This window comes from Dendropsophus ebraccatus, chromosome 12, assembly GCF_027789765.1.
Source record: "Dendropsophus ebraccatus isolate aDenEbr1 chromosome 12, aDenEbr1.pat, whole genome shotgun sequence".
Classification (NCBI taxonomy): Eukaryota; Metazoa; Chordata; class Amphibia; order Anura; family Hylidae; genus Dendropsophus; species Dendropsophus ebraccatus.
Window position 1 is genome coordinate 61,897,007 of NC_091465.1, and position 23,760 is coordinate 61,920,766.

The window sequence follows — 23,760 nt, forward strand, 5'->3', positions numbered from 1 at the left end:
GGATCTTTTATTGATTTTTTTTTAACCAGTAATTTGTAGCTCTCCCGGGGGACTTCTATAATAATTTAATAATATTTACTGCAATGACCAATGAGATCAGTATTTGATTACTATGGGCTGCTGGAGTGGTGATCCTGCCCCTAGACCACCATGGATGCGGATTAAAAGCCCTTCAAATGCAGCTGACAGTTTGCATCTAAATAGCTAATTAAATGTGATCCTTCGCCCAGCTAATAGCATCCGGAAGCCACATGGTTCAGCCTCCTCTGAACTCTCCTACCCGCCCCAGGAAGGTTGGGTACGTCCTGTGTCGTCAAGGGATTAATTTCATTTCCCAAAATTTTTTTGTTTTTCAGCATATTCTATAGAAAAATTAAGTGTGTCATTACAAAGAACAATGAATGTCACCAAAAATAAGGCCTCACATGGGTCTGTATGTGAAAAAATGCTAGTGCTATGGCCTTTCAAACACAAGGAGGACAAAACATAAGTGCAAAAAGTGATATTGTCTCTTTCATGAAGGGGATAAATAGTCTATTTTTATACAAAGTATTTGGGTCAGTTATTTATAAGCCAAAACTAGGAGGAGAACCCATAAAAACGACAGCTGTCTTATATAATGATAGCTGTCATTGTGCAAAAAAACATATTATTTTAAAAAATAATGGACGTTATTTGTGCTACGGCGGCCATCATGGCCTGGGCTATAGTATTTCCGCCAGTGTTTTGGTCAGTATTTTTTCAACTTAAACCAGGAGTGGGGTGAAAACACAGAAAGGCTAAGTTAACACTACAGGATTTTTCGTCCATCATTGCTCAACAAATCGTTCGATTTTTGTCAATGACGGCTGTCTATAATGATCATGAATATAATAGATGGCTGTCATATGATATTTGCTTAACGCCTGAAAAATCCTGTAGTGTGCAAATCTTTAAATTATAATTTTACAGTGTTAGTTCCACTCCTGATTTTGGTTGAGAAAATACTGACCAAAAGACTGAGGGAAATACTATGTGTGAACACAGCCCTTCTGTGTTTTGGACCCATGTCTAGTTTTTGCTTATATATTTTAATGTAAAATACTGCTGTCCTAATATACCCCTATGTGAACATTGAGTAAGCTATTTATGAACTTCCATGTTCTGTTCAGCTTGAGAAAGATTCTCTTTTATGTAAGAGCCGAAATGCGTCACTTAATAAATAGAATATTTGCTTGGATTAACTGATTGTCTGGATTTTCTTATGTTGGCCGTACCATGGTCACCATGAAATCTTTTTAATCGGGTCATCTGCGGGGCCAAACTAAAGGGAGTTTTCCATCATTTGCCAGAATCCAGGCCACTTTCTGTTCGTTCACCAGCACTTCTAGTCGCTAGTCGTGTTGTGGCTATAATTTGCAAATCCACAATAGGTGAGTGGGCTCTTACAGGCACGCTATCTGCAGTAACCTGTGTAAACTAGTATAAACTACACCAGATCTTTCTTTACGGCATCCAGGATAGATATGATCCTTTTCTATTAGATCCATACTGGTTTGGTGAGGTTTCGATATACATTTCACTTGTTTTTGTGGTGGATGTCTTTTTGTCTGATTATGTAACACATGTGAAATAATGACAAGATGTATTGCACTGAATTTATTAAGATGTATCTAATTTATATCATGTTAGGCATTGTTTTTACAGTCTTTAATACTTTAACATGTATTTTACAGGTTCACAAGGTCACAATCATTATGGTAACATGTTTAAAGGCCCCAATGGATAAGCAGAAGACAGGAGCTCCACTGCCAGGATTGCTGGGTAATATCCCTGATCTTCACAGCCATACAGGAGGAAGAAAGTGTTCAATAGCACATAATAAAACCAGTTGGGCACAGCTCTCCATTCCTTTGCCCTATCTCAGGGTATGTGCACACTACGGAATCCCAAGGGAACACCCATTGTGGATTCCACAGCTCTCACCCATTCACGGATGATGGCAGCAGCACACATCTCCGCTGCTACCATAGGCTTCATTCTATGGTTTGCCAGATTCCGCCGTCCGCCCAAAGAATGAGCGGTTGTTCCGTCGGGATTCTGTCGTGTGCACATACCCCACGAGAGGAAGCATATGACAAAGGCTATGTTCACACAACATCAAAAATAGAGAAAAGGTGGGCGATTTTGATATTTAAAAAACGTCTATTATTGCTGCGATTTAACTGACTGCAATGGCAATGCATTAAAGTCAATAGACAGCCAGACATCCAATGCACACAATGTATTGAATAAAAGACGTTTTTACCACGGACGTCAAAATAATGAACATGATCATTATTGTCAGACATCTTTTGCAAACAGCAGACGTTTTTTTATTAGTTGTTCACACACAGTTTTTCTTTTGTTTTTTCACCATTTTTACTATTAAATTGAATGGACTTTTCAGTTAAGCCAAACCCAAAGTTTAATTAGTAACCCAAACTAGAATAATGTATCAACACCAGTCATTACACTAAGGGGAGTCCACATAGCTAAATGACGTCTGTCATTTTAGACTCAAAATGATGGACATAATTTTAAACGGAGCTAAAAAAACGTTGTGTGAACATAGCCAAAGGATGTTATCTTCTACACCCCCCTCATTCAAAATAACTGCCTTAGTCCTTGTATAAAGAAACACAGGGCGAGATTTATCAAACATGGTGTAAAGTGAAACTGGCTCAGTTGCCCCTAGAAACCAATCAGATTACACGTTTCATTCCTCACAGACTCTTTGGAAAATGAAAGGTGGAATCTGATTGGTTGCTAGGGGCAACTGAGCCAGTTTCACTTTACACCATGATTAATCTCCCCAACAGTTTCTACTGAGCTACTGAGAAGCATATATCAAATCTTTGCCCATAGAAACCAATCACAGCCCAGCTTTCATTTTGCCAGAGCAGTTTGAGAAAGCTGTGTCTTCATTGGTTGCTATCATCAAGCAGTCTTATAGCAATATTTTCTTTGTTGCCCATAGCAACCAATCACAGCTCACCTTTCATTTCACTGAAAATAGTGCGGGGGGGGGGGGGGGTAGGGGGTAATTATAAAAGGGCAGATTTATCACGGCTCTATAAAAGACAAAGGGAGAGATTTATCACACTATCTTACTGTAATATTCTCCCTGGTGCCTATAGCATCCAATCACAGCTCAGCTCTCATTTCTTATATTGCTCTGATAAAATGAAAGCTGAGCTGTGATTGGATGCTATGGGCACCAAGGAGAATATTACAGTAAGATAGTGTGATAAATCTCTCCCTTTGTCTTTTATAGCCGTGATAAATCTGCCCTTTTATATTTAGCCCCCCCCCACCCCCACCCACACACACACACACACACACTCTATTTTCAGGATTTCTGCTTGCTTATTGTAAATTGATTTTTTTTTATTTTTTTTTTTTTTTACGCATCCAGATTGTATACTACTATAAAGATCTTTGCTGCTTTGGCCTGTGTCCTAAGGCCAGGTTCAGTGCGCATGACATTAAATGCATTCAATGTGTGCCCTATTGTCTACATTGACTATACGCTACAATTCACACTGAATTGTGGTGTGTATTTCTTGGATGCACATTACAAATACACCAGAATTAGTAACATATCACTATTGGTTAGGAACATACTGAGTGACAATTACCCCAGTTGAATTGGACAAATCTGCCATTAAAGGGGTTATCCAGCACTACAAAAACATGGCCACTTTCCCCCTACTGTTGTCTCCAGTTTGGGTGGGGTTTTGAAACTCAGTTCCATTTAAGTGAATGGAGCTTAATTGCTAACTGCACCTGAACTGGAGACAACAGTAGGGGGAAAAGTGGCCATGTTTTTGTAGCGCTGGATAACCCCTTTAAAGGGAGAAGGCTGACACAGATGCTTAATATGATCAGCCCCCTAAGGTACCATGCACTAAAAGTAAGCTGGGATCTGGACATTGTAAACAGAGGCCAAACAAAATTCATGGGCACCAATGCAAAATCTGTCACAGGGCTCTTATTTACCACACGCCATGTTATATGACATTTTAGGCCCCCTTGCACCCTTGAGCGTGAGAAATGACAGAAAGCAATGTTTATTAGAGAAATGCCTCGCTATTCAATATACTGTGTGATGAATCAGCATTACTCACATATTACTGTATAAGACCCATTTCACACACCACATTTTTGGGAAGATGCCAGTGTACTTGTTAAAGCAATATTTTCATCAAAAACATCACCAGCACTAAGTGCCCTCAAAATAACTATGTAGCTGTCCTGAAAGGCGTCAACGGAGGTTGACCTCATCCTTCCCCTTTCTTTGAGAAAGGGAAGGATGATTTAAGCACCCAAATTTAACCTGTTATATACACTGTCCTAGACCACTCAGACACTGCCAGCCTGGCAGGTCATGAAAACATGCGTATAGTATGAGATCCTGTAAATTATATGAATACTGGTTAGTAGAAATGAGCGAACTTTCGGCATTTGATTAGCGGTGGCTGCTGAACTTGGATAAAGCCCTAAGGCTATGTGGAAAACATGGATATAGTCATTGGCTGTATCCATGTTTTCCAGACAACCTTAGAGCTTTATCCAAGTTCAGCAGCCACCACTAATCAAATGCCGAACGTGGATGGACTCGAACCCGAACCCAGTTCGCTCATCTCTACTGGTTAGTATAGAATAATGACTATTAGTATATAAAATTACCTTAACATCTGATGATTCAGAAATTCTAATAATCTGGAGCAGCAATGGACTGAAAGTAATCTGGGCCCCTGGGTATTAAATACTGTGGGCTCCCTACCAAACACTATATCCAGGGAATACTTGATGTGGGCTTGAGGTGGGCTAATAAGTTCAACAGCACTTATCACTATGGTCCTGACCCCTCGCTATGTGCCCTGAGGCACAGTGGTCAGTTTGTCCCCAATCCTCCAGCCCTCTTTAGGTCCTGCTAACTGGATTCAATTATGTTGTCAATTACTTTAAATTATATGCAATATTTATTAAACATGATATTATGTTATTATAGCATTCTATAGCAGCCAATCATTGCACAGCCCTGTATTGTATTTACTTCTCTCTATGAAAATGTTTAAAATGCCTATGCAACCAAGTTTGTAGCCTTGCTGGACTTTAATATTTGACACCCTCCCCCTCCAACCTACTCCGCTGGCATTTGAATAGTCTACAATAGTCTATTATTACTATGTCTTAAAGAGGTTTATATATATATATATATATATATATATATATATATATATATATCTTGCAATGAGAGCACTTTGCAAGTAGAGCTCACAGTTTTTCTAAATTGTAGCTTGGTATAAGAGCATTGGTTTGGTTTAAGAGCTCACTGTGGCCATAAATGCCCTACTCATTCCTGCACTTACACTCAGCTATACACACTGCTGCTATAATGTGCCTGCACTTACACTCAGCCACTCTGCTGCTGTAAAGAAAGGTTTCTGTCACTGTCCTCCTGCACAGCTCTATGATTCTCACTTCCTGATTGGTCCATGATAAACACACCCCATTGCTGTCATGTAACCACACAGACCTCTGACAGCAGCCCTGCTTCTCTATTCTAGCCTGTTGTACTACACTACTGCATTATGGGGATGTGCAGTTCCAACCCGTATCTACAAGCTGCTGCTTTTTTTTTCAGGTTTATGCACTTACTATCAGGGCCGGCCTTAGGGGTGTGCAACCTGTGCACAGGGCGCATCACCCCATCAGTCAAAGGGGGCGCCGCAGGGTGAACACAGCGGCGCCCCATTTTAATGTCGGACAGGCCAACTGGAGGTTCAGAGGAGCCTCCAGTGGGCGTCAACAGCTACAGGGGCATCCCAGGAATCCAGGACACCTGTCCCGGATTCCAGGGTGAGCATCCCACTCAGCTGGGCGTACGGCGGCAGCAGCAGCATCTGGGACTTCCGGTACAGGCAGCGTCTCCGACACAATGTCTGTACCGGAGGAGAAAGGAAGAGAGGAGAGGAGCGCCGGCTGCTGGGAGAGGCGCTGCTGCGGTGGAGACTGTACTAGGTGAGTTTTTTTGTTTGAGTTTTTTTTTTGTTTCTGATATTATGTTGGGGGAATTACTTTGGGGAGCACAGGGGGGATTACTAAGGGGAGCACAGTGGGGGATTACTATGGGGATGGCGCAGAAGGGAGGGCACCTACTATATACAAACTGCACAGAGGGGGCCATCTACTATATAAGGTCTTTAAAAAGGGGTCAGGCTACTATATAGGGCACAGGGGATCTAACTATTATATGTGCTGGAGCAAGGAGTCTAAAATGTTTCTCTGGCAGATTCTGGAACTTATAATATAACATATTCAGCTGTTTCTAAATGTTTGTTTCATTTGTTTTACATGTTATTCAGAATAAAAAATCATATTTTTTGGGGTTGTAGAACAAATTGCTTGCGTTTCAATGAATTTGTACGGGAAAATTTGCTTTGGTTTAAGAGTGATTTGGATTATAAGCACAGTCCCGGAACGAATTATGCTCGTAATCCAACGCACCACTGTATACTGTTAGAAAAAGATGTGTAACCTCAGACAACGAAGATTGGATCTATTGGTGGGCCTGGTGGCATTAAAACTGTGTAAAGTGTACAATGTACAAGAAGATATCAGTACAGCATATGCTTTCATATCAAAAGAAGCCACACTCCTGAGGTACAGATAATTAAGACCACTAGAGAATTTGGTAATTATGCTTATAATTCTTTATTATATTCTGCACAATGTCTTTTATATCTTCATGAAGCTGGAGTTATTTGTGCCTAGAAAGAACACTCTTCTTACAGGAAAGTTTGCTGCTCATCAATCGCCTTCTCTACCACAGCATAGACTGTAGTGGTTGCTGGGGTCAGATCTGAGCTGTTTCCAATTGAATCATTATTTTTTGACGGTAAAACCTAAAAATGAACAGGGAGATATTCACATTCACACATACTGTAAAATGGAGGCTGCAAAGTTGAGTCTGTGTTTAATCATTTAGTTACATCCATTTACACAGCATCAGATCCACACAGTAGTAGGTTACAATCAGTAGTGTAATTTGGTGGGGGAAGAGGGGGCGGGCGCCCCCGGGCCCACACAGGCAGGGGGCCCACTGAGGATTTGAGCAGTTAATGCTGGCCGCAAAAGCTATTGCTTTTGCAGACAGACTTAACAAATGTCTATCGGCTGTAGGTGGCCCCTGGCCAGCAACCAGTGCTCCTAGGGGGCCCACATGCCTATCAAATGTTGTGTCTGACCATTTAGCTGTATGCCCTTTTATGCGAGGAGAACATACAGTTCAATGCAGCAGGGTGATTGACAAGGCGAGGAGAGCATTGGCTCCCCACCCTGCCAATCCCTGTTGTGGCCACAAGAGGCCGTTCCCTCCCTTAGAGCTGTGGAACATGAGTGATGTCACTCGTGTGCTCAGAGAGCAGAGAGAGAGTTGACATGAGAAGACTACAGTACTGCAACCGCACAGCAGGTAAGTATGGCTTTTTTTTATCTTAGTTATAGAGGAGGAAACCTATGTGAGTGGGTAGGGCTAACTCCTGGAAAGGATGTTATCTATGAGGGTTGGGGTATAGGATGTGCTGGCTAACTGAAAAGGGGGTACCTAATTTGGAGGTACAGTCTACTCACAGTGGTTGGGTGGGGTCTACCAGGAGGATTACCAGGGAGATTACTGCTGGGGAAGGGGGTAGCTGCTTAAGGAATACATACCAGGGGGATTACCTACATTACGTAGATCCTCCGGAGGGCCCCCAGGTGTAGAGCCTGCACAAACACTGACTGACATGTCGTTTCGTACAGATTTTTCATGGGTAGGCCCCCAGAATCATTTCCTCTAGTGGGCCCCAGATACCCCAGTCTGACACTGCCTACATGAGATGGTGCTGGAGGGGGTTAAAATGGAGGAGGTACATGGAGGATGCTAACTTTTTTTTTTTTTTTTGGGGGGGGGGGGGGGTTGCCTGCACAGAGAGGTGTAAATACTAGATAGGTGCGCAGAGGGGAGTCTAACTTCTATATGAGGGCACAGAGGGCCCTAACTACTGCTACATAGAAACAGAGGGAAATAATTACTATATTTGGGCACAGAAGGCCTAACTACTATATGGACACACAGAGAAGCTGCATTTCAACATGAAGGTACAGAGGGGCTCACTACTGTATGGGGGTGCACAGGTGGGTCTGTCTTCTATAAGGAGGAACAAGGGGGGATAATCTACTATGTTAGGGTATAGATGGTGGCCTTTTTACTATTTGAGAGCATAGAGGGACCCTGCGAGCTATATGAGGGCTAAAACTGGGTCTAAATACTACATGGAAGCATGCTCTCATATACCCTGTACACCATGATTATTGATGCTAATGTCTCCTACATTTTTAATGTTTTGTCATGTATTGTTTCAATGAATTAGTAAAGTAATTATTCCATTTATTTATGTTGCAGTAATCTGGCTTTTTTGTATATGGGTTATTTAGTATAGTTGCCTTGAACTCCATGGGACTATTTATTGTTATTACCCAGCATTTGTACTATACATTTCCTGTATTGGTTCTGCAGGTATAGCCTTCAGATGTTGCCTTTTTGGCTATTGACCATCAGCTATGGTGTAGTCATTATGCTGGCCAATAAATATTAGACAGATAAATATGAGATAAAGAGATGGAAGAATGGATGGATGGCTAATTAGAAAACAGAAACAGTGCCACAGCTTTCTCCATGTTGTTTGTGGTATTACAACTTGGTTCTGTTTTCTTTTAGTAGAACTGAGCTGCACTACCATATCCAAGCTTTGGCAGAGAGTGGCACTGTTTCTGGAAAAAGGCAGCTATGTTTTGTATTGCTGGATAACCCCTTTAATTTTTACATGGTTATATATGTGAAATGTAGAAAGTCTTTTCCACTGTTCTCAGTCCCTGTTCACTATGAATAATGTTGTAGAAAATACCCTTAATTATTCGGAAAACATTGTCATCTGCTGAGGTTCTCTATGGGTAACATAATCTGTTGGGGGCCTACTGAGACTCACTCGCCCATCCTAGGCTGAACCCCTAGCTACCCCCCTGGTCACAATAGTTCAATTTCGGGCGATAGCCCGGGGCCCTGAGCTCCTGGGGGCCCATAGCTGTCCAAACAGACTTATACTTTCAGTGGTATATTGTCTCCTGGCTACAGTTCTGGCATGATTTGCAAAAAAATATATATTTTGGGGTCCGGGGTCTGTATTTAGGGGTCTGGAATAATGTTGTGAATTGAATTGTGAAGGAGGGGGGTAGTGCATTATTTTATACTTTAACCCTCTGATGATACCCGCCTTCAGCCTTGCTCCCCAAAGTACAGTATTCCATAAATGTATTCATTCAATAAAGCACACTGTATATAACATTACCTTAATTTACATAGACATCCATAGACACAATAAAGTCCCATAGACCTGCTGGACACTCCATAGGAATTACACCCTATATCTATATCACTATATCTGAGAGAATTCTAACACTTCCTGATCTACTAAATTAAGGGAAATAGCCCTATATGTGCATTTCCCATATTTAATGTACATTAGAAATTTGTCTAACTTTCAATAAGTAATAACATATCAAAAAATAATTTTGGCTGGACTTCTCCTTTAAAGGCTCTCTTGCAACATTGTATAGGCTTCATCTGGAGTAAGTACAGTCTATTTTACATTACACAAAATGTTTTTTTCCTGGTTGCCGAACAGCAACTTATCTGTGCATAAAGTCTTCTTCATTAAAGGAGAAGTCCGGCCAAAATTAATTTTTGATATGTATTCATTCAATACATTAGGATATCACAGTAAGCCCGCCGATCGGCCGCATTCCCGCCGCACGCCGATCCGCCGCATGCTGATCCGCCGCATATACACTGAACTACAGCTCCCATCATCTGCTTTTAGTATGAACAGGTGATGGGAGCTGTAGCTGGGTAATGGATATCACTTGCCTGCAATGCCACTGCTTATGCCGCCGGGCGCAGGGGGGGAGCCGCTCAGTACACAGGAGTGCTCCCCCCTCCTCCTCCTCCTTCCGGAATACCTTCCCCCTATACCACTGCTGACTCCCTGCCTGGCCACCGCTCTCCGCTCTCATATACCGGCTCCCGATGCATCAGTGCGGACACCAGGAAGCATCGTGAGCCGGTATATGAGAGCGGAGAGCGGCGGCCAGGCAGGGAGTCAGCAGTGGTATAGGGGGAAGGTATCCCGGAAGGAGGAGGAGGGGGAGCGCTCCTGTGTACTGAGCGGCGCCCGGCGGCCCCCTGCGCCCGGCGGCATAAGCAGTGGCATCGCAGGCAAGTGATATCCATTACCCAGCTACAGCTCCCATCACCTGTTCATATTATAAGCAGATGATGGGAGCGTTAGTTCAGTGTATATGCGGCGGATCGGCGGGAATGCGGCGGATCGGCGGGAGTGCGGCGGGAATGTGGCGGATCGGCGTGCGGCGGGAATGCGGCGGATTGGCAGGCTTACTGTGATATCCTAATGTATTGAATGAATACATTTATGCAATACTTTGGGGAGCAGGGACACTTGCTTCCCAAAGTATTCCATAGATGTATTCATTCAATAAAGCACTGTACACTACACTACATTACATCACATTATATAGAAATCCATAGAAACAATAAAGTCCTATAGACTTCTATATAGAGAGCGCCCCCTGCTGGACACTCCATAGGAATTACACCGAATTACATAGGAATTCGTTGTGACGTCACTGGATCTGAAAGAATTTTAACACTTCCTGATACACTAAATTCAGGAAAATAGCAGTATATGTGCATTTCCCATAATTAATGTACATTAGAAATTTGTATAATTTTTCATAAGTAACAACATATCAAAAATTAATTTTGGCCGGACTTCTCCTTTAAATGGCAATGCAGTTTGCCAAATCTGTGGGGGTCCTCTACAGCAGAGTCTGGTCTATTGGGTTACATAGACTTGTTTTCAGTAAAGCTGATTAAAAAGAAGCTGCTCCAGTGGTAAATATACTACATGTATAAAGCTTTGCCTTCTGCACAAAACCTAATGATAATGGCCACTAGGGGGAGCTTGTTGCACATTTATTTCTATTGCTCCTTTTACAAAAAAAACTGTATAAGTACTGGATGAATTTTGTGACTTTTATGGCATAATGACAGGTAGGAGAAGGAACTGAAAAGTATATGTAACCTGTGGATATATTATATTATATTCAGTAGGTATGACTCATGTCTCTATTATTACCTCTGTAGCTTCCTTTCTGTCACATGTATTCTCTATGTTATCTGTCCTTACAGCTAATGCCATGTTATTCTCCTCTGTAACTTCAGTCTTCATAACCTCCATCTGCAAGCATACACATCAATATTTTATACTCTCACCATTGGTATAATTAAATGGAGTAACTTATTATCCACATGATATTTATGGATTCTTTTCATTAAACAGGTTGCCCTGTTATCCTGAAGCCTTACACACTATTGAATAAGTGGAGCAGATGCTTTTTAAAGGGGTACTCCAGTAAAAGTCATAGCTCTTTGATTTCTGCTGTATGTCCTGCAGGAAGTGGTTTATTCTTTCCAGTCTGACACTGTTCTCTCTGCTGCCACCTCTGTCTGTGTCCGGAAATGTTCAGAGCAGGAGAGGGATTTGTTACTGCTTTGGGCACTTCCTGCCACAGATAGAGGCGGCAGGAGAGAGCACTGTGTCAGACTGTGTCACACTTCCTGCATGACATACAGCAGCTGATAAGCACAGGAAAATCTTTAAACAGAAGTAAATTATAACTCTATATATCTTTCTGACACCAGTTGATTTGAAAGAAAACATTTTCACCTAAGCTACCCTTTAAATACAGTTCTCGGCCTGAATTTCAAACTTTTCCAGACAAAAGACATAACCACCTGAACGATCAGAAAGTACAAGGTAAGGTACCAACATAAGCTCTGAGCGCCCTCTAGTGGTGGTTTCCGGAAAATGCTCTGATTGTTCTGAATAAGAGTAATTCCAGTGCTGGGACAAAAATGTATACATGAACATGAAAAGAAGTTAAGCTTTACCTTAGTATAGTCAGAGTCCACCGCCAGCTGTTTCCGAAGGGCTGGTAGGTCTGGTGGATGTGATTTACCTGTTCGAGGACTCTTGAAATGTTTCATAACGATAACAGTTAGGAGAATGAGGATTACCGCTGACAGAAGGAGTCGGATAATATTTGCCATCGTATAGGCTTCATGGAAAAGGAAACAGGAAAACATTATCATTACACAAAAGGAGATAAAAAAGAGAGAAAGCGAGGGGCGCTTCCTGGTGCAATAAAAGATAGTAAGGGGTATGTAGGGGGGGGGAGGGGGATGAGTGACACTCACCTATTAGAGTTGTGCTAAATGATAGGCACAACTCTATGAAGAACATAAACAATCAGAAGGCACCGCAGCTCCTACCGGGGTACGTCAAGGGAGTCGTACGGGAGATATGGTAGTAAAGGACCGTTGACAAGCCGGGATTATCATTACACAGCAGATGAACATGTACCCCCTGACACTTCCACAGTAAATAGTTATTAACCCCTTCATGTCACAACCTCTTTTTATTTTTGTTTTGTTTTTGGGGTACTTAGCGCATCAGGGCGTAAATTTACGCCCGATGTTTCCCCGATCGCTGCGTGTTCGCACACAGCGATCGGGGAAGATGGCCTGCTATAAATCATAGCAGGCCATCTTAGCTTCTCGGCACGGGGGGTGGTTAACACCCCCCGTGCTTACGATCGCAATTCAGTTCAGCCAATCAATCAATTCAGATCAGCCAATAGCGGCGATCAGAACCTTTCCGGGTCATCGGGAAACGAGGACGGCACCGACCGCCATTACTGTAAAAAGTAATGGTGGTCATGGTGCCACCGGCCCGATCGCCGTGAACGGCGATCGGGCCGGTGGCACGGCGATCAGAGTCCCCCAAAATAGTAAATACCTGCTCTGGACCCCTAAGCTAGGTAGCTGAGGGGTCCAGAGCAGGTATTTGTACATTACTCACCTGTCCCGGGGTCCTGATCGGCGTCTTACGGGTTCGCGGTGTCCTCCGTCTTCTCATTCGGTCTTCGGCTCTTTCCGGCGGTCCCCATCGGCTTTTTTTCGGCTATTTTCGGCTCCAGCCTCGTCTTTTTCCGGATTTTGCGCTCTGCTGCCCCCTAGCGGCTGATATGTCTAATACACTTATCAGCAGCTACAGGGATGTTCAGAATGTAGAAAAAGTTTTTTTTTTTTTCAAAATTTTTTTTTTCTTTTTTCCGCACCCTATCGCCGCTGAGTGTTGATCAGCATCGCACGAAAGTGCGCTGCTAATCAGCAACTCCTCCTTTTTGGCGTAGGGTGTTTTTTTTCTATATCCTACTGCCACTGTCTGCTGATAAGTGCCACACATAAGTGCAGCATTTATCAGCAACGCCTTTGTTGGCGTAGGTTTTTTTTATACTTACTGTAAAAAAAAAAACATGTAAAAAACACTACATTACACCACACTACATTGAATAAAGTTTGACACTACACCACTACATACCCCATATACTAGTCCCCGTATAAAGATGACCCCCAGGGTGTTTTCGGCGTCAGAGGGATACGTTACTATTGCCTCCAACACCGAAACAGCCAGTGAGGATGAATGGGGGGATCCTTCTTTCCTCCATTCATCCTCATCACCCTCATCATCCAGTGACATGTCTGGGGGTAGCGTAGCGTACGCTGCCCCCCAGACACGTCTTTTCCGCTAGTACCGTCCCAATAAGAGATGACGGTATTGCGTGAAATTCTACAAACTCTGTGAGCGTACCTCTGGGTACACTTACAGATCCAGGGTACGTGCACACTGTGGAATGGCGAAGGATAACCCTTTGTGCATTCCGCAGCTGGCACCCGCCGGCGGACTGATGCGGGCGCATGTCTCTACCAGTGTCATAGACTCCATTCTATGCACAGGCGGATTCCATCGTCCATCCAAAGAATGAATACGTTGGTCGGAGAGCAGAATCCACCCGTGCATAGAATGGAGTCTATGACACGTGTGAAGACGTGTGCCTGCATCACTCCGCCGGCGGGTGCCAACTGCGGAGTGCACGAAGGGTTATCTGTCGCGATTCCGCAGTGTGTACGTACCCTTAGAGTGTATGTAGGAAGGGACACCCGAATCCAGCCCCCAGATGCCCCCTCCCCCCCCATCCTCGGAACAAGTGGGAAGATCGTCCGGGAACTGATCTTCCCACTGCTGGATAAAGGTTACCACCTGTACGGGGATAACTTTTATACCAGCACCCCCTCTTCTGGTCCCTCGCTGCCCTGTAGCTTGCGGCACGATCCGAACATATCAGAAGCAGTAATAGAGCCCTAATATTTAGCAGCCATGGAGCGGACCCAGCGCTTCTGGATATGAAGGACCCCGTATCGCACCAGGGCAACATTTTCCAGGTGACGTCCCCCACACTAGAAAACAGGAGACCCCAGAAGAAGTGCAGAGTGTGGCGTAACAGGGAGATCAGGAAGGACGCCATTTTCCAGTGTGACACCTGTCCTGATCCCCCCGGCCTCTGCATACAGGATCGCTCCAAGGCGTACCACACGTCACTGGGGTTCTACATTATCTAAATTCTGTCCCTTATTCCTATTTCAGGGGTCACGTTGATCCGGGGATTATTCTGATCGCTATTATGGAGTCCGGAAGGAATTTTTCCCCTGTGATGAGGCTACTGTCGTCTGCCTCACGAGGGTTTTTTGCCTTCCTCTGGGTCAACACAGGTTGAATTTGATGGACACCTGTCATTTTCAACCTTATAAACCAATAATTGGCCTAATACCCCCAAATAAATTAGAATTGTCCCTTTTCCCCAGCTAAATAGGTATGGCCGCCATTCCCATTAGAGGATGCCATGATGCAATTACAAAGCCTCTGTGCGGCCAGGACAGTAGAAAACCCCACAAGTGACCCCATTCTGGAAACTACACCCGATAAGGAATCTAACAAGGGGGGCAGCGGGTATATGGCCCCCTGGTGACGGCCACATTTGGGACGTGAAAATGAAAAAAATGGTATTTTTTATTTTCTCGGCACATGTTCTACGTAAGTGCCCGTCACCAGTGGGGTCCATATCCTCACTGCACCCCTTGTTAGATTTCTTATGGGGTGTAGTTTCCAGAATGGGGTCACTTGTGGGGGGTTTCTACTGTCCTGGCAGCACAGGAGCTTTGTAAATGCGACATGGCCTCCATCCTCCATTCCAGCCTTTAAATGGCGCTCTGTCCCTTTGGTGGCTTGCCCTGTGCCCATATGGCCCATTATGCCCACATGTGGGTTTTTTTCGTACTCAGGGGAAACTACCCTACACGTTTTGTGTTCATTTTCTTTTTTAACCCCTTGTGGAAATGGAAAAAATCAAGGCTAGACCAACATTTAGTGTAATTTTTGTAAAATTTTTACTCTAAATCATTAATCTTGTCATGATTTTTTCATTTTGACAAGGGGCTAAAAGATAAAAAAAAAAACACTAAATGTGTAGAGCAATTTCCCCTGAGTACGGAAATACCCCACATGTGGACATAAAGCGCCGTGCGGGTGCAGGGTAAGCCTCCGAAGGGAAGGAGCGCCATTTGGTTTTTGAAGGCTGGATTTGGATGGAATGGATTTCGAGGGGCCATGTTGCATTCAAAAGGCCCCTGTGTTGCCAAGACAGTTGAAACTCCCCACAAGTGACTCCATTATGGAAACTACACCCCTCAGGGAATGTAACAAGGGGTGTAGTGGCTCGTCCTGCGCCCCCTTGGCACTTTATCGCCACATGTGGGGTATTTCCGTACTCGGGACAAACTGCGCTACACATTTTGTGTCTTTTTTCTCCTCTTATCCCTTTAAGAAAATGAAAAATTGAAGGCTAGAACAACGTTTTAGTGTAAAAAATATTTTTTTCTTTTTTCACGCCATATTGTTCGGAAAATCTGTGAAGCACCTGTGGGGTCCAGATGCTCACCGCACCCCTTGTTACATTCCTTGAGGGGTGTAGTTTTCGAAATGGTGTCCCATTAGGGGTGTTTTTAGGTTTTGGCACCCCAGAGCCTCTGCCAACCTGAAGTGGTACAGTCAGAAATGACCAAATATAACGGAGGCGTTGAAATTCACTAGGCGCTCCTTTATATCTGAGGCTTGTGGTTGCGTCAAATAGCGCAATAGGGCCACATATGGGGTATTTCTATAAACTGCAGAAACGGGGCAATCAATATTGGGGTGCATTTCTCTGGTAATAGGTTTATAATTATGAAAAATATTGGATTACAATAAAATCTCTGCACAGAAAATTAAAATTTTCTAATTTCTTACACACTTGGCTTTTATTTCTGTGACTCCCCTAAAGGGTTAAAACACTTTCTGGATATGCTTTTGCAGAGTGTGGGGGGTGCAGTGTCTGAAATGGGGTGCTTTGTGGGGCTTTCTAACATACAGGCCCCTCAAATACACTTTAAACCTGAACAGGTCCCTAAAAATATCTGATTTTGAAATTTTACTGAAAATTTGGAAATTTGCTGCTAATGTTTTAAGCTCCCTATTGTCTAAAAAAAATGAAAGATCGTTTAATAAATGCTGCCAACATAAATTAGACATGTTGCTAATGCTATTTAATATATAATTTATGTGGTATAACCACTTTCTGTATAAGCAAAAAAGTTTCAAAGTTGGAAAAATGCATTTTTTCACATTATTTGGGGTTTTTTCATAAAGATTTGTTATGAGTATCGACTCCAATTTACTAGAAATGGGAAGTACAATATGTCACGAGAAAACAATCTCAGAATCAGCCGGATAGGTAAAAGCATCCCGAAGTTATTAATGAATAAAGTGACACTGGTCATATTCATAAAATTTGTCTCTGTCATTAAGGCCATTTCAGGCTCTGTCCTTAAGGGGTTAAAAAGTGATTTTTTTTCATCTACAGACCCACATGGGGTTTTTTTTGTGATACCAATTGTAATTTGTAATGACTCTCTTCATTTTTCCATAAAATATCCTGCGAAATGGGAATACATTATTTTGGAGGTGAAATAAAAAAAGCTAATTTTTGAGTTTTGAGTGGTGAAGGTGTTGTCTTGTCTTTATGCCATTCACCATGTGGTAAAACTGAAATTATTATTTTTTTATTTAATATGTCAGCATGATTACAATGATTTCTATCTTTTCTTTTCTTTTACTACTTTAAAAAAATGTGAACTTAAAAAAAAAAAAAGCTTAAAATTGCCTTATTCTGACTCCTTTATTGTTATTATCTTTCAGTAGGTAGCACTGGGTGAGAACACCACACTTGCATGTATGTGACTTTTTGATTACATTTTGGCACTTTGGCGGTCTTTTGCCTTTACACAGTTAACTGTGTGAGATCAGGAATGTGATAATTTACTAGTTTAGGCAATTGCAAATGCGGATATTTGTTTAACCCCTTAAGGACCGGGCTAACTTTCGTTCTTGCGTTTTTTTTTCCTCCTTGTGCTTAAAAGGCCATAGCACTTGCATTTTTACACCTACAGACCCACATGAGCCCTTATTTTTTGCGTCACTAATTGTACTTTGCAATGACAGGCTGAATTTTTCCATAAAATATGCTGCGAAACCAGAAAAAAATTATATGTGCGGTGAAATTGAAAAAAAAAAAACGCAATTCTTTTTCTTTGGGGGGGGGGGGGCTTTGTTTTTACTCCGTGTGTCCTATGGAAAAACTGACATGTTATCTATGCTCCACAAGTCGTTTCGATTACAACGATATGTAACATGTATAACTTTTATTGTATCTGATGGCTTGTAAAAAATTCCAACCATTGTTAACAAATATATGTTCCTTAAAATCTCCCCATTCCCATGCTTACAGCGCTTTTATCCTTTAGTCTATGGGGCTGTGTGAGGTGTCATTTTTTTGCTCCATGATGTGTTCTTTCTATCGGTACCTTGATTGTGCATATGCGGCTTTTTTATCGCTTTTTATTACAATTGTTCTGGATTTGATGCAACCAAAAATGCGCAATTTAGCAGTTTTGGATTTTTTTGCGCTTAAGCTGTTTATCGTACAAAATCCAAAATGGGACATATTAATAGATCGGGCGATTACGCACGCGTTGATAGCAAACATGTTTATTTATTTATTATGTTATTTATTTTTATTTATAAAATGGGAAAAGGGGGGTGATTCAAACTTTTATTAGGGGAGGGGATTTTTTATTAATAAAAACACTTTATTTTATTTTCACTAACAGTAATTAGAAGCCCCCTGGGGGTTCTCCCATTGAAATCAATGCTGTGTATATAATAGAGCAATGATCCATCAGATCGGTGCTCTATTATAATGGTCTGCTGCAGTCCATCTAAATAGATTGCCGATCTACCCCATGGTGAATGATGTAAAATACAAGGTTATGTGTTTTGAAGGGGTTTATATAAAAACCTGATTTAATCAATAGGCATTTAGTAATGAAGCAATCCGTTTTATGTTCACTTCACTACTACACAGACACAAAGTGTAATACCTAAGGCCATGTTCCCACGCAGTAAGACACTGGTCATTCTGTGACCCTGCCGGATCAAGGAACGGCCGGGTGTCAGAGAAGATCATCTCGCAGTACCTGCCGCTGAATTATTATGGGGGCACATCCGTGCGCACCCGCATCCGAATTCGCTGCTGCACACAATGGAGCGTGCGGCTGGAGCCGCATGCTCCATTGTGTACTTTGACAGGTTCTCTGTGGCTGCTATTCTTGAATAGCAGCCGCAGAAAACTGACGTGTCAGTTTTTTGCGGCACTGCTTAAAGATCCCGGCCTGAGTGTATGTGTATACACTGCGGCCGGGATTCCCTTAGCCTGCAGCACAATGTAGGTAAAGGTTTAATCACAGCCGTGTTGCAAATCAGCAACAACGGCCGTGATCAATAATTTACTTACGTTGTGTGAACATAGCTTAAAAATGACAAAGACGTCTGTTAATAGATATCATTGTGTGGTGTCCCACCACGGGTGTTACTTGTCTTTACACCCCTTGCAAAAGCCTGTACTTCAAAGTAGTAGCGATGATGAAGTAGTACCTACGTTTTACCACTAGATGTTGCTAGTATGTATATTGTATGCTTAAGTATTGCACAGCTGTAGGTAACTAAAAGGTTATTGTTTCTGTGATTTGTCCACCAATGAGAACTTTCTCTTCTCTACCTATCTCCTTTATTCTCTTGCACTCTCTTCTCACCCACTCACAGCACATATTACATGCTGTAAGATGTTGTCACATGGGGAGTGAAAGTGTAGCTACATCTTTAGGGAGTCTTTGTCTCGTTCCTTTGGTGAGAGTACGCAAGCCGGAACTGTCCCTGAAGCAGTCAAGTTGGGCCCTGGCTTATGCCAGGTCCCCTGTTAGAGGACAAGTCCAGTGTAGTCTGAGGTGTAGTACAGAGCAGACGTATATGGGAAGGGCCACTGTTTTCTTGAAAGCAACACTTCCACGCACTATGCAGTGCTAAGTTCTCTCAGAGAGGACAAGTCTAAAGGTGCAGGACAGTACCCTAAAGAAAGAGGGACTGATCCAGATAGAGCAAAGTTGCTAGAGGCCTACATACTCCCGCAGCGCGGGTGTAATCAGAAAGCTCTGACCACTCTGCTCATCCCAGGTAACAAGATCTGGGGCTTGTGTCACCCTCTAGGACAGGTTGCCCGACACTGGGGGGCAATAGGTGGTGCAAAGACCAAGGAGTCAAAACACAGGCACAAGTATTCTATCTACCCTCAAGTATTGTACTTATTCTACTTCTAAAGTTCCGGCAGAGCATAGTACTACACTCTACTGATCCTTTTCTACCTCTCAGCACGCAACACAGACAGCACGGCTAAACTACGCTATAAGCTTTCAGCACAAATCCTGTCTCCAAAGTCTAAAGTGTATTGTCAAGACAGAAGTCTGCTGTATATTACTGTATCAAGTGTTTCTAAAAGTAAAGAAGAAGTTATTTATTTAAATGGACTCAGTGGTTATTCTCTAAGCACCTACACAGCCATTGCATCTTGCTTGGGTCATCTCCACTTTCTGTGGGTGGCAGTACTGATCGTCCGGGTGGGTCACAACTCCACTCCGGACCACCGTGATAAGCGCCCAAGAGACCCACTCACATCCAGGTTACTGACCACAGGAGAAAGGGTATAGCCAGCCTCACTAAAATAAAAGCAGATGTGGCAGCATACCTGTGTGCCCAACCGGCACTGGCGTCACAACAACATAACACCTGGCTGAGCTATTCCCTGACCAACCACTACTGTAGCGGAGTCTCACTTCACCATCTGGCAAGTGACCGGTCGTCCACCACACTGGTAGTTCACCACAATTGTATCAGCCCCTTCTAAAAAATGGTTACAGGATTTGCAATACTTTATGTTTAGACCCACCTTCCCTTATGACGGCTGAATCACTGATGAGAGAATCTGCAAAGTCCATTCCAATCCGTATGCGATATATACAGTAGTATCTCGGGTAAGACTGCTTGTGGTATGGCACTATAAAATCGACTTGATTTTTTCTCACATCGTTTATTTCATCTATGATACTTTTGCTTTGATTAAATAAACGGAACCACATCCTCTTCTCTGGGTTTGGTGCCGTGCAGTTGATTTTCAGTAGTCCTTCTTCATAGTGCTCCCAAGTGATTGAAGGTTGGGGGAGATCTGTGGAATTTATACATATAAAGGATATAAGTGACATCATCTGATTGATCAGTAAATGTCCTCAATGATACAATGCTAGTAGTTTAACTGCCTCTATCATGACCCAAGGGAGTATTAACAACTCAGCCAAATCAGACATAAAATCTCCAGCTCCCAGCATTCCTTGTTCAGCCAAATCAGAATCTCCTCCAAAAGTAAAGAACATCCATCCTTAGATAACTTTTTTGTTTCTTTGATCTTGCTCCTCCTCAGTCCAGATCAGGGTACTAGTTGGCTAGGTGTGAGATCGTTTATGTCACTTTTTGGGAGGGGTTAATGTGTCTCCCCTGTACCTCTATAATCTCGAGAACAGGGGATAATTGCCCCTAGAAAGACCAGCACTTTAATGTTCCAATGTTGTCGATCTCAATATCCTCCATTTTTGGCATCAGAAGATATTCCAGAAGTCGGACTCCTACTGATTAGCTTAGCTATCCCCTGGTTTTGGTAAAAATACTGACCAAAATGAGTATCAAAAACTGAACAATATATTATGTGTGAGCCTGGCTTAAAGGGGTACTCCAGTGTGGGGGAACTTTTTTACTAGGACCGGGGGGGAGGTGGCCGAGGAAAAAGACGTTCACTCACCTACCTGGTTCCAGCGGCGAGTCGCGCATAGCGGCGCTCCGGTGCCCGGTTCCCAGCAGCTTCTGGGTGTCTGACGCGGGCCCGAGACGTGACGTCACTCAGTGAAGGAGGCGGGATCTGATCGGACTTGAAACGCATCCTGCCTCCTTCACTGAGTGGCTGAGCGGACCTGAGACGTCACGTCTCAGGACCGCGTCAGAAACACAGGGTAGCGGCCGGGCACCGGAGCGCCGCGATGCGCGACTCGCGGCTGGAACCGGGGAGGTGAGTGGACGTCTTTTCCCTCGGCCACCTCCTCCCCGGTCCCAGTAAAAAAGTGCCCCCACACTGGAGTATCCCTTTAAGTCAAAGAAGTTAATATGAATGGATATAGTCTTACCTTTAACATCAATCATCAGTGGGGAGCTGAAATGCGACTGCATATTTGACTTCCTGTACCTACAAGAATACTGCCCAGCATGCTCCTTATTCATGTTTTGGATAACATGGATGAATGGATTGCTGTAATCTTCCGCTATTACAGAATTACCCTTGAAAAGGGTAAAATAAATCTCTGGATATGGAGAAGTGCACGTTATTTTGACATTCTGTCCCGACTGGACAATGTTCTGTGGTTCAGCAATGATTGTTGGTTGGGGGTAGCTTTCTGTATAATATGACATAAACATTACGAGATTATGGGTATGTTTTACAAAAACTATTGCTGTAGAGTAGACCAAGGGTCTCCAAACTGCGGCCCTCCAGCTGTTGAAAAACCACAATTTCCATCATGCCCAGACAGCTAAAGCTTCGGATTTGGCTGTCCAGGCATAATGGGAAATGTAGTATTGCAAAAGCTGGAGGGCCGCAGTTTGGAGACCCATGCTGTAGACCTTATCTAATAGGATACATTGCTTTGTCCCTGCTAACCTAAGTTACTTGGTAACCTTGATGGCACGGTCATAGATATAGGGTAGCAGTAGGTACTTGATTACTTTATGGTCAGGTTGACCCCAGTATGGCTTGGACCCTTTCACATATCCATCTATCCCCATGGAGAATACATATCCTGGAATAATTATTGTAGAAAGCAGCACATCTGAGATCTTTTCTGTCTGACTAGATCCTTCCATGTAGGTTATTGCTGGCAATACTCCTTCCCCTAAAATTGCAAAACAGTCGGAAATAGGTGAAAGATGCCATCATGCTTTATGTATATGTAACCCTGGGGTGAGCACATATGTTATATGTTTGCTTTGCTACAATTGCAATACAAAAGTAAGTGAACCTTTCTGAAATTCTCTGGATTTCTGCTTGATCAGCAATAAAATGTGGTCTGATTGTTATCTAAGTCACAATAATAGACAATATAGATAATACTAATAACACAAACATTTGTGCTATTTATGTCCTTTATTGAGCACATTGGGGGACATTTATTAAGTCCAGCGTTTTTTACATAAATCCCCTGCGCACATAGCCCGTCCGTGCGAATAAATTGAAACGTACGCACTATAGATTTTCCTTTGGAAAAATGATTAATGTGGCGTGCGCAGAGGCCGCACCCCCTCTGCGTGCTGCCGCACCCCCTGTAGCACCCCTTCCCCGCCCCACTGGTGCAGGAGGGGCAGATGGGCCCGATGCAAGTGAAATATTTGCAAATAGACCATTTTTGAATATTTTTACGCTGATTAAGCCCATATGCACCTAAAAAAGGCATTTTGGCCTTTTAATAAATGTCCCCCATTGAGTAAACTTCCACAGTGCAGGGAGAAAAAAAAACAAGAAAATTCTTCAATTTTCATACAGATCCATTTTAGCAGCGATCACCCCCACCAAAGATTTCATGTAGCTGTAATCAGAGTTGTCCAACATTAAGGGGCAACGTTGGACTATTTCTCCTTTCAAATGTGTTTCAGTTCAGCAATACCTGTGGGAAGCCTTGAGTGCAGCGCCCCCTTCAGGTTGTGCATTTGTGCAAAAAAGGTTTCTCCAAAAAAGTCGTTCAACAAATTATGTCCTAAAAGTACTTAGAAAATGTTGGCCATACACCTTGCAATTATTGAGGGAAAATTACTCTAAGGCTATGTTCACACTACGTAAAAGTACGGCCGTTGTTGCCATCGGCAACAACGGCCGTACTTTTCGCGGAGTGCAACATAACCTTATCTGTTATGGGATCCCGGCCGGAGCGTATACACATTGTACACACTCCGGCCGGGATCCCATACGGGGCTGCAAATAACTGACATTTCAGTTTTCTGCGGCCGGAATTCAGTGAATTCCGGCCGCAGAGAGACGTGTCAGTTCGCTTCACTGTGCGCTATGGGAAGCTCTGATGCGGGCGCGCGCTGATGCACCCGCATCAGAGCTCTGCGGCCGGACGGATGATCCGGGCAC

At 43.1% G+C, this 23,760-nt stretch overlaps 1 protein-coding gene across 1 annotated transcript in view; it reads right to left on the minus strand.

Moving 5' to 3' along the window:
- Positions 1 to 6,734: 6,734 nt before the first annotated feature.
- The window catches only part of LOC138769299 (immunoglobulin superfamily member 1-like), a 94,148-nt gene continuing 77,122 nt past the window's right edge, over positions 6,735 to 23,760 (minus strand). Inside the window, exons 6-10 of the mRNA XM_069947682.1 lie at positions 21,761 to 22,027; positions 20,479 to 20,754; positions 12,098 to 12,264; positions 11,283 to 11,384; positions 6,735 to 6,932 (exon numbers count right to left, since the gene is read on the minus strand). Of these exons, the coding sequence (XP_069803783.1) occupies positions 6,816 to 6,932; positions 11,283 to 11,384; positions 12,098 to 12,264; positions 20,479 to 20,754; positions 21,761 to 22,027 (929 nt within the window). The 3' untranslated portion in view covers positions 6,735 to 6,815. The remainder of the gene's footprint in view (positions 6,933 to 11,282; positions 11,385 to 12,097; positions 12,265 to 20,478; positions 20,755 to 21,760; positions 22,028 to 23,760) is intronic.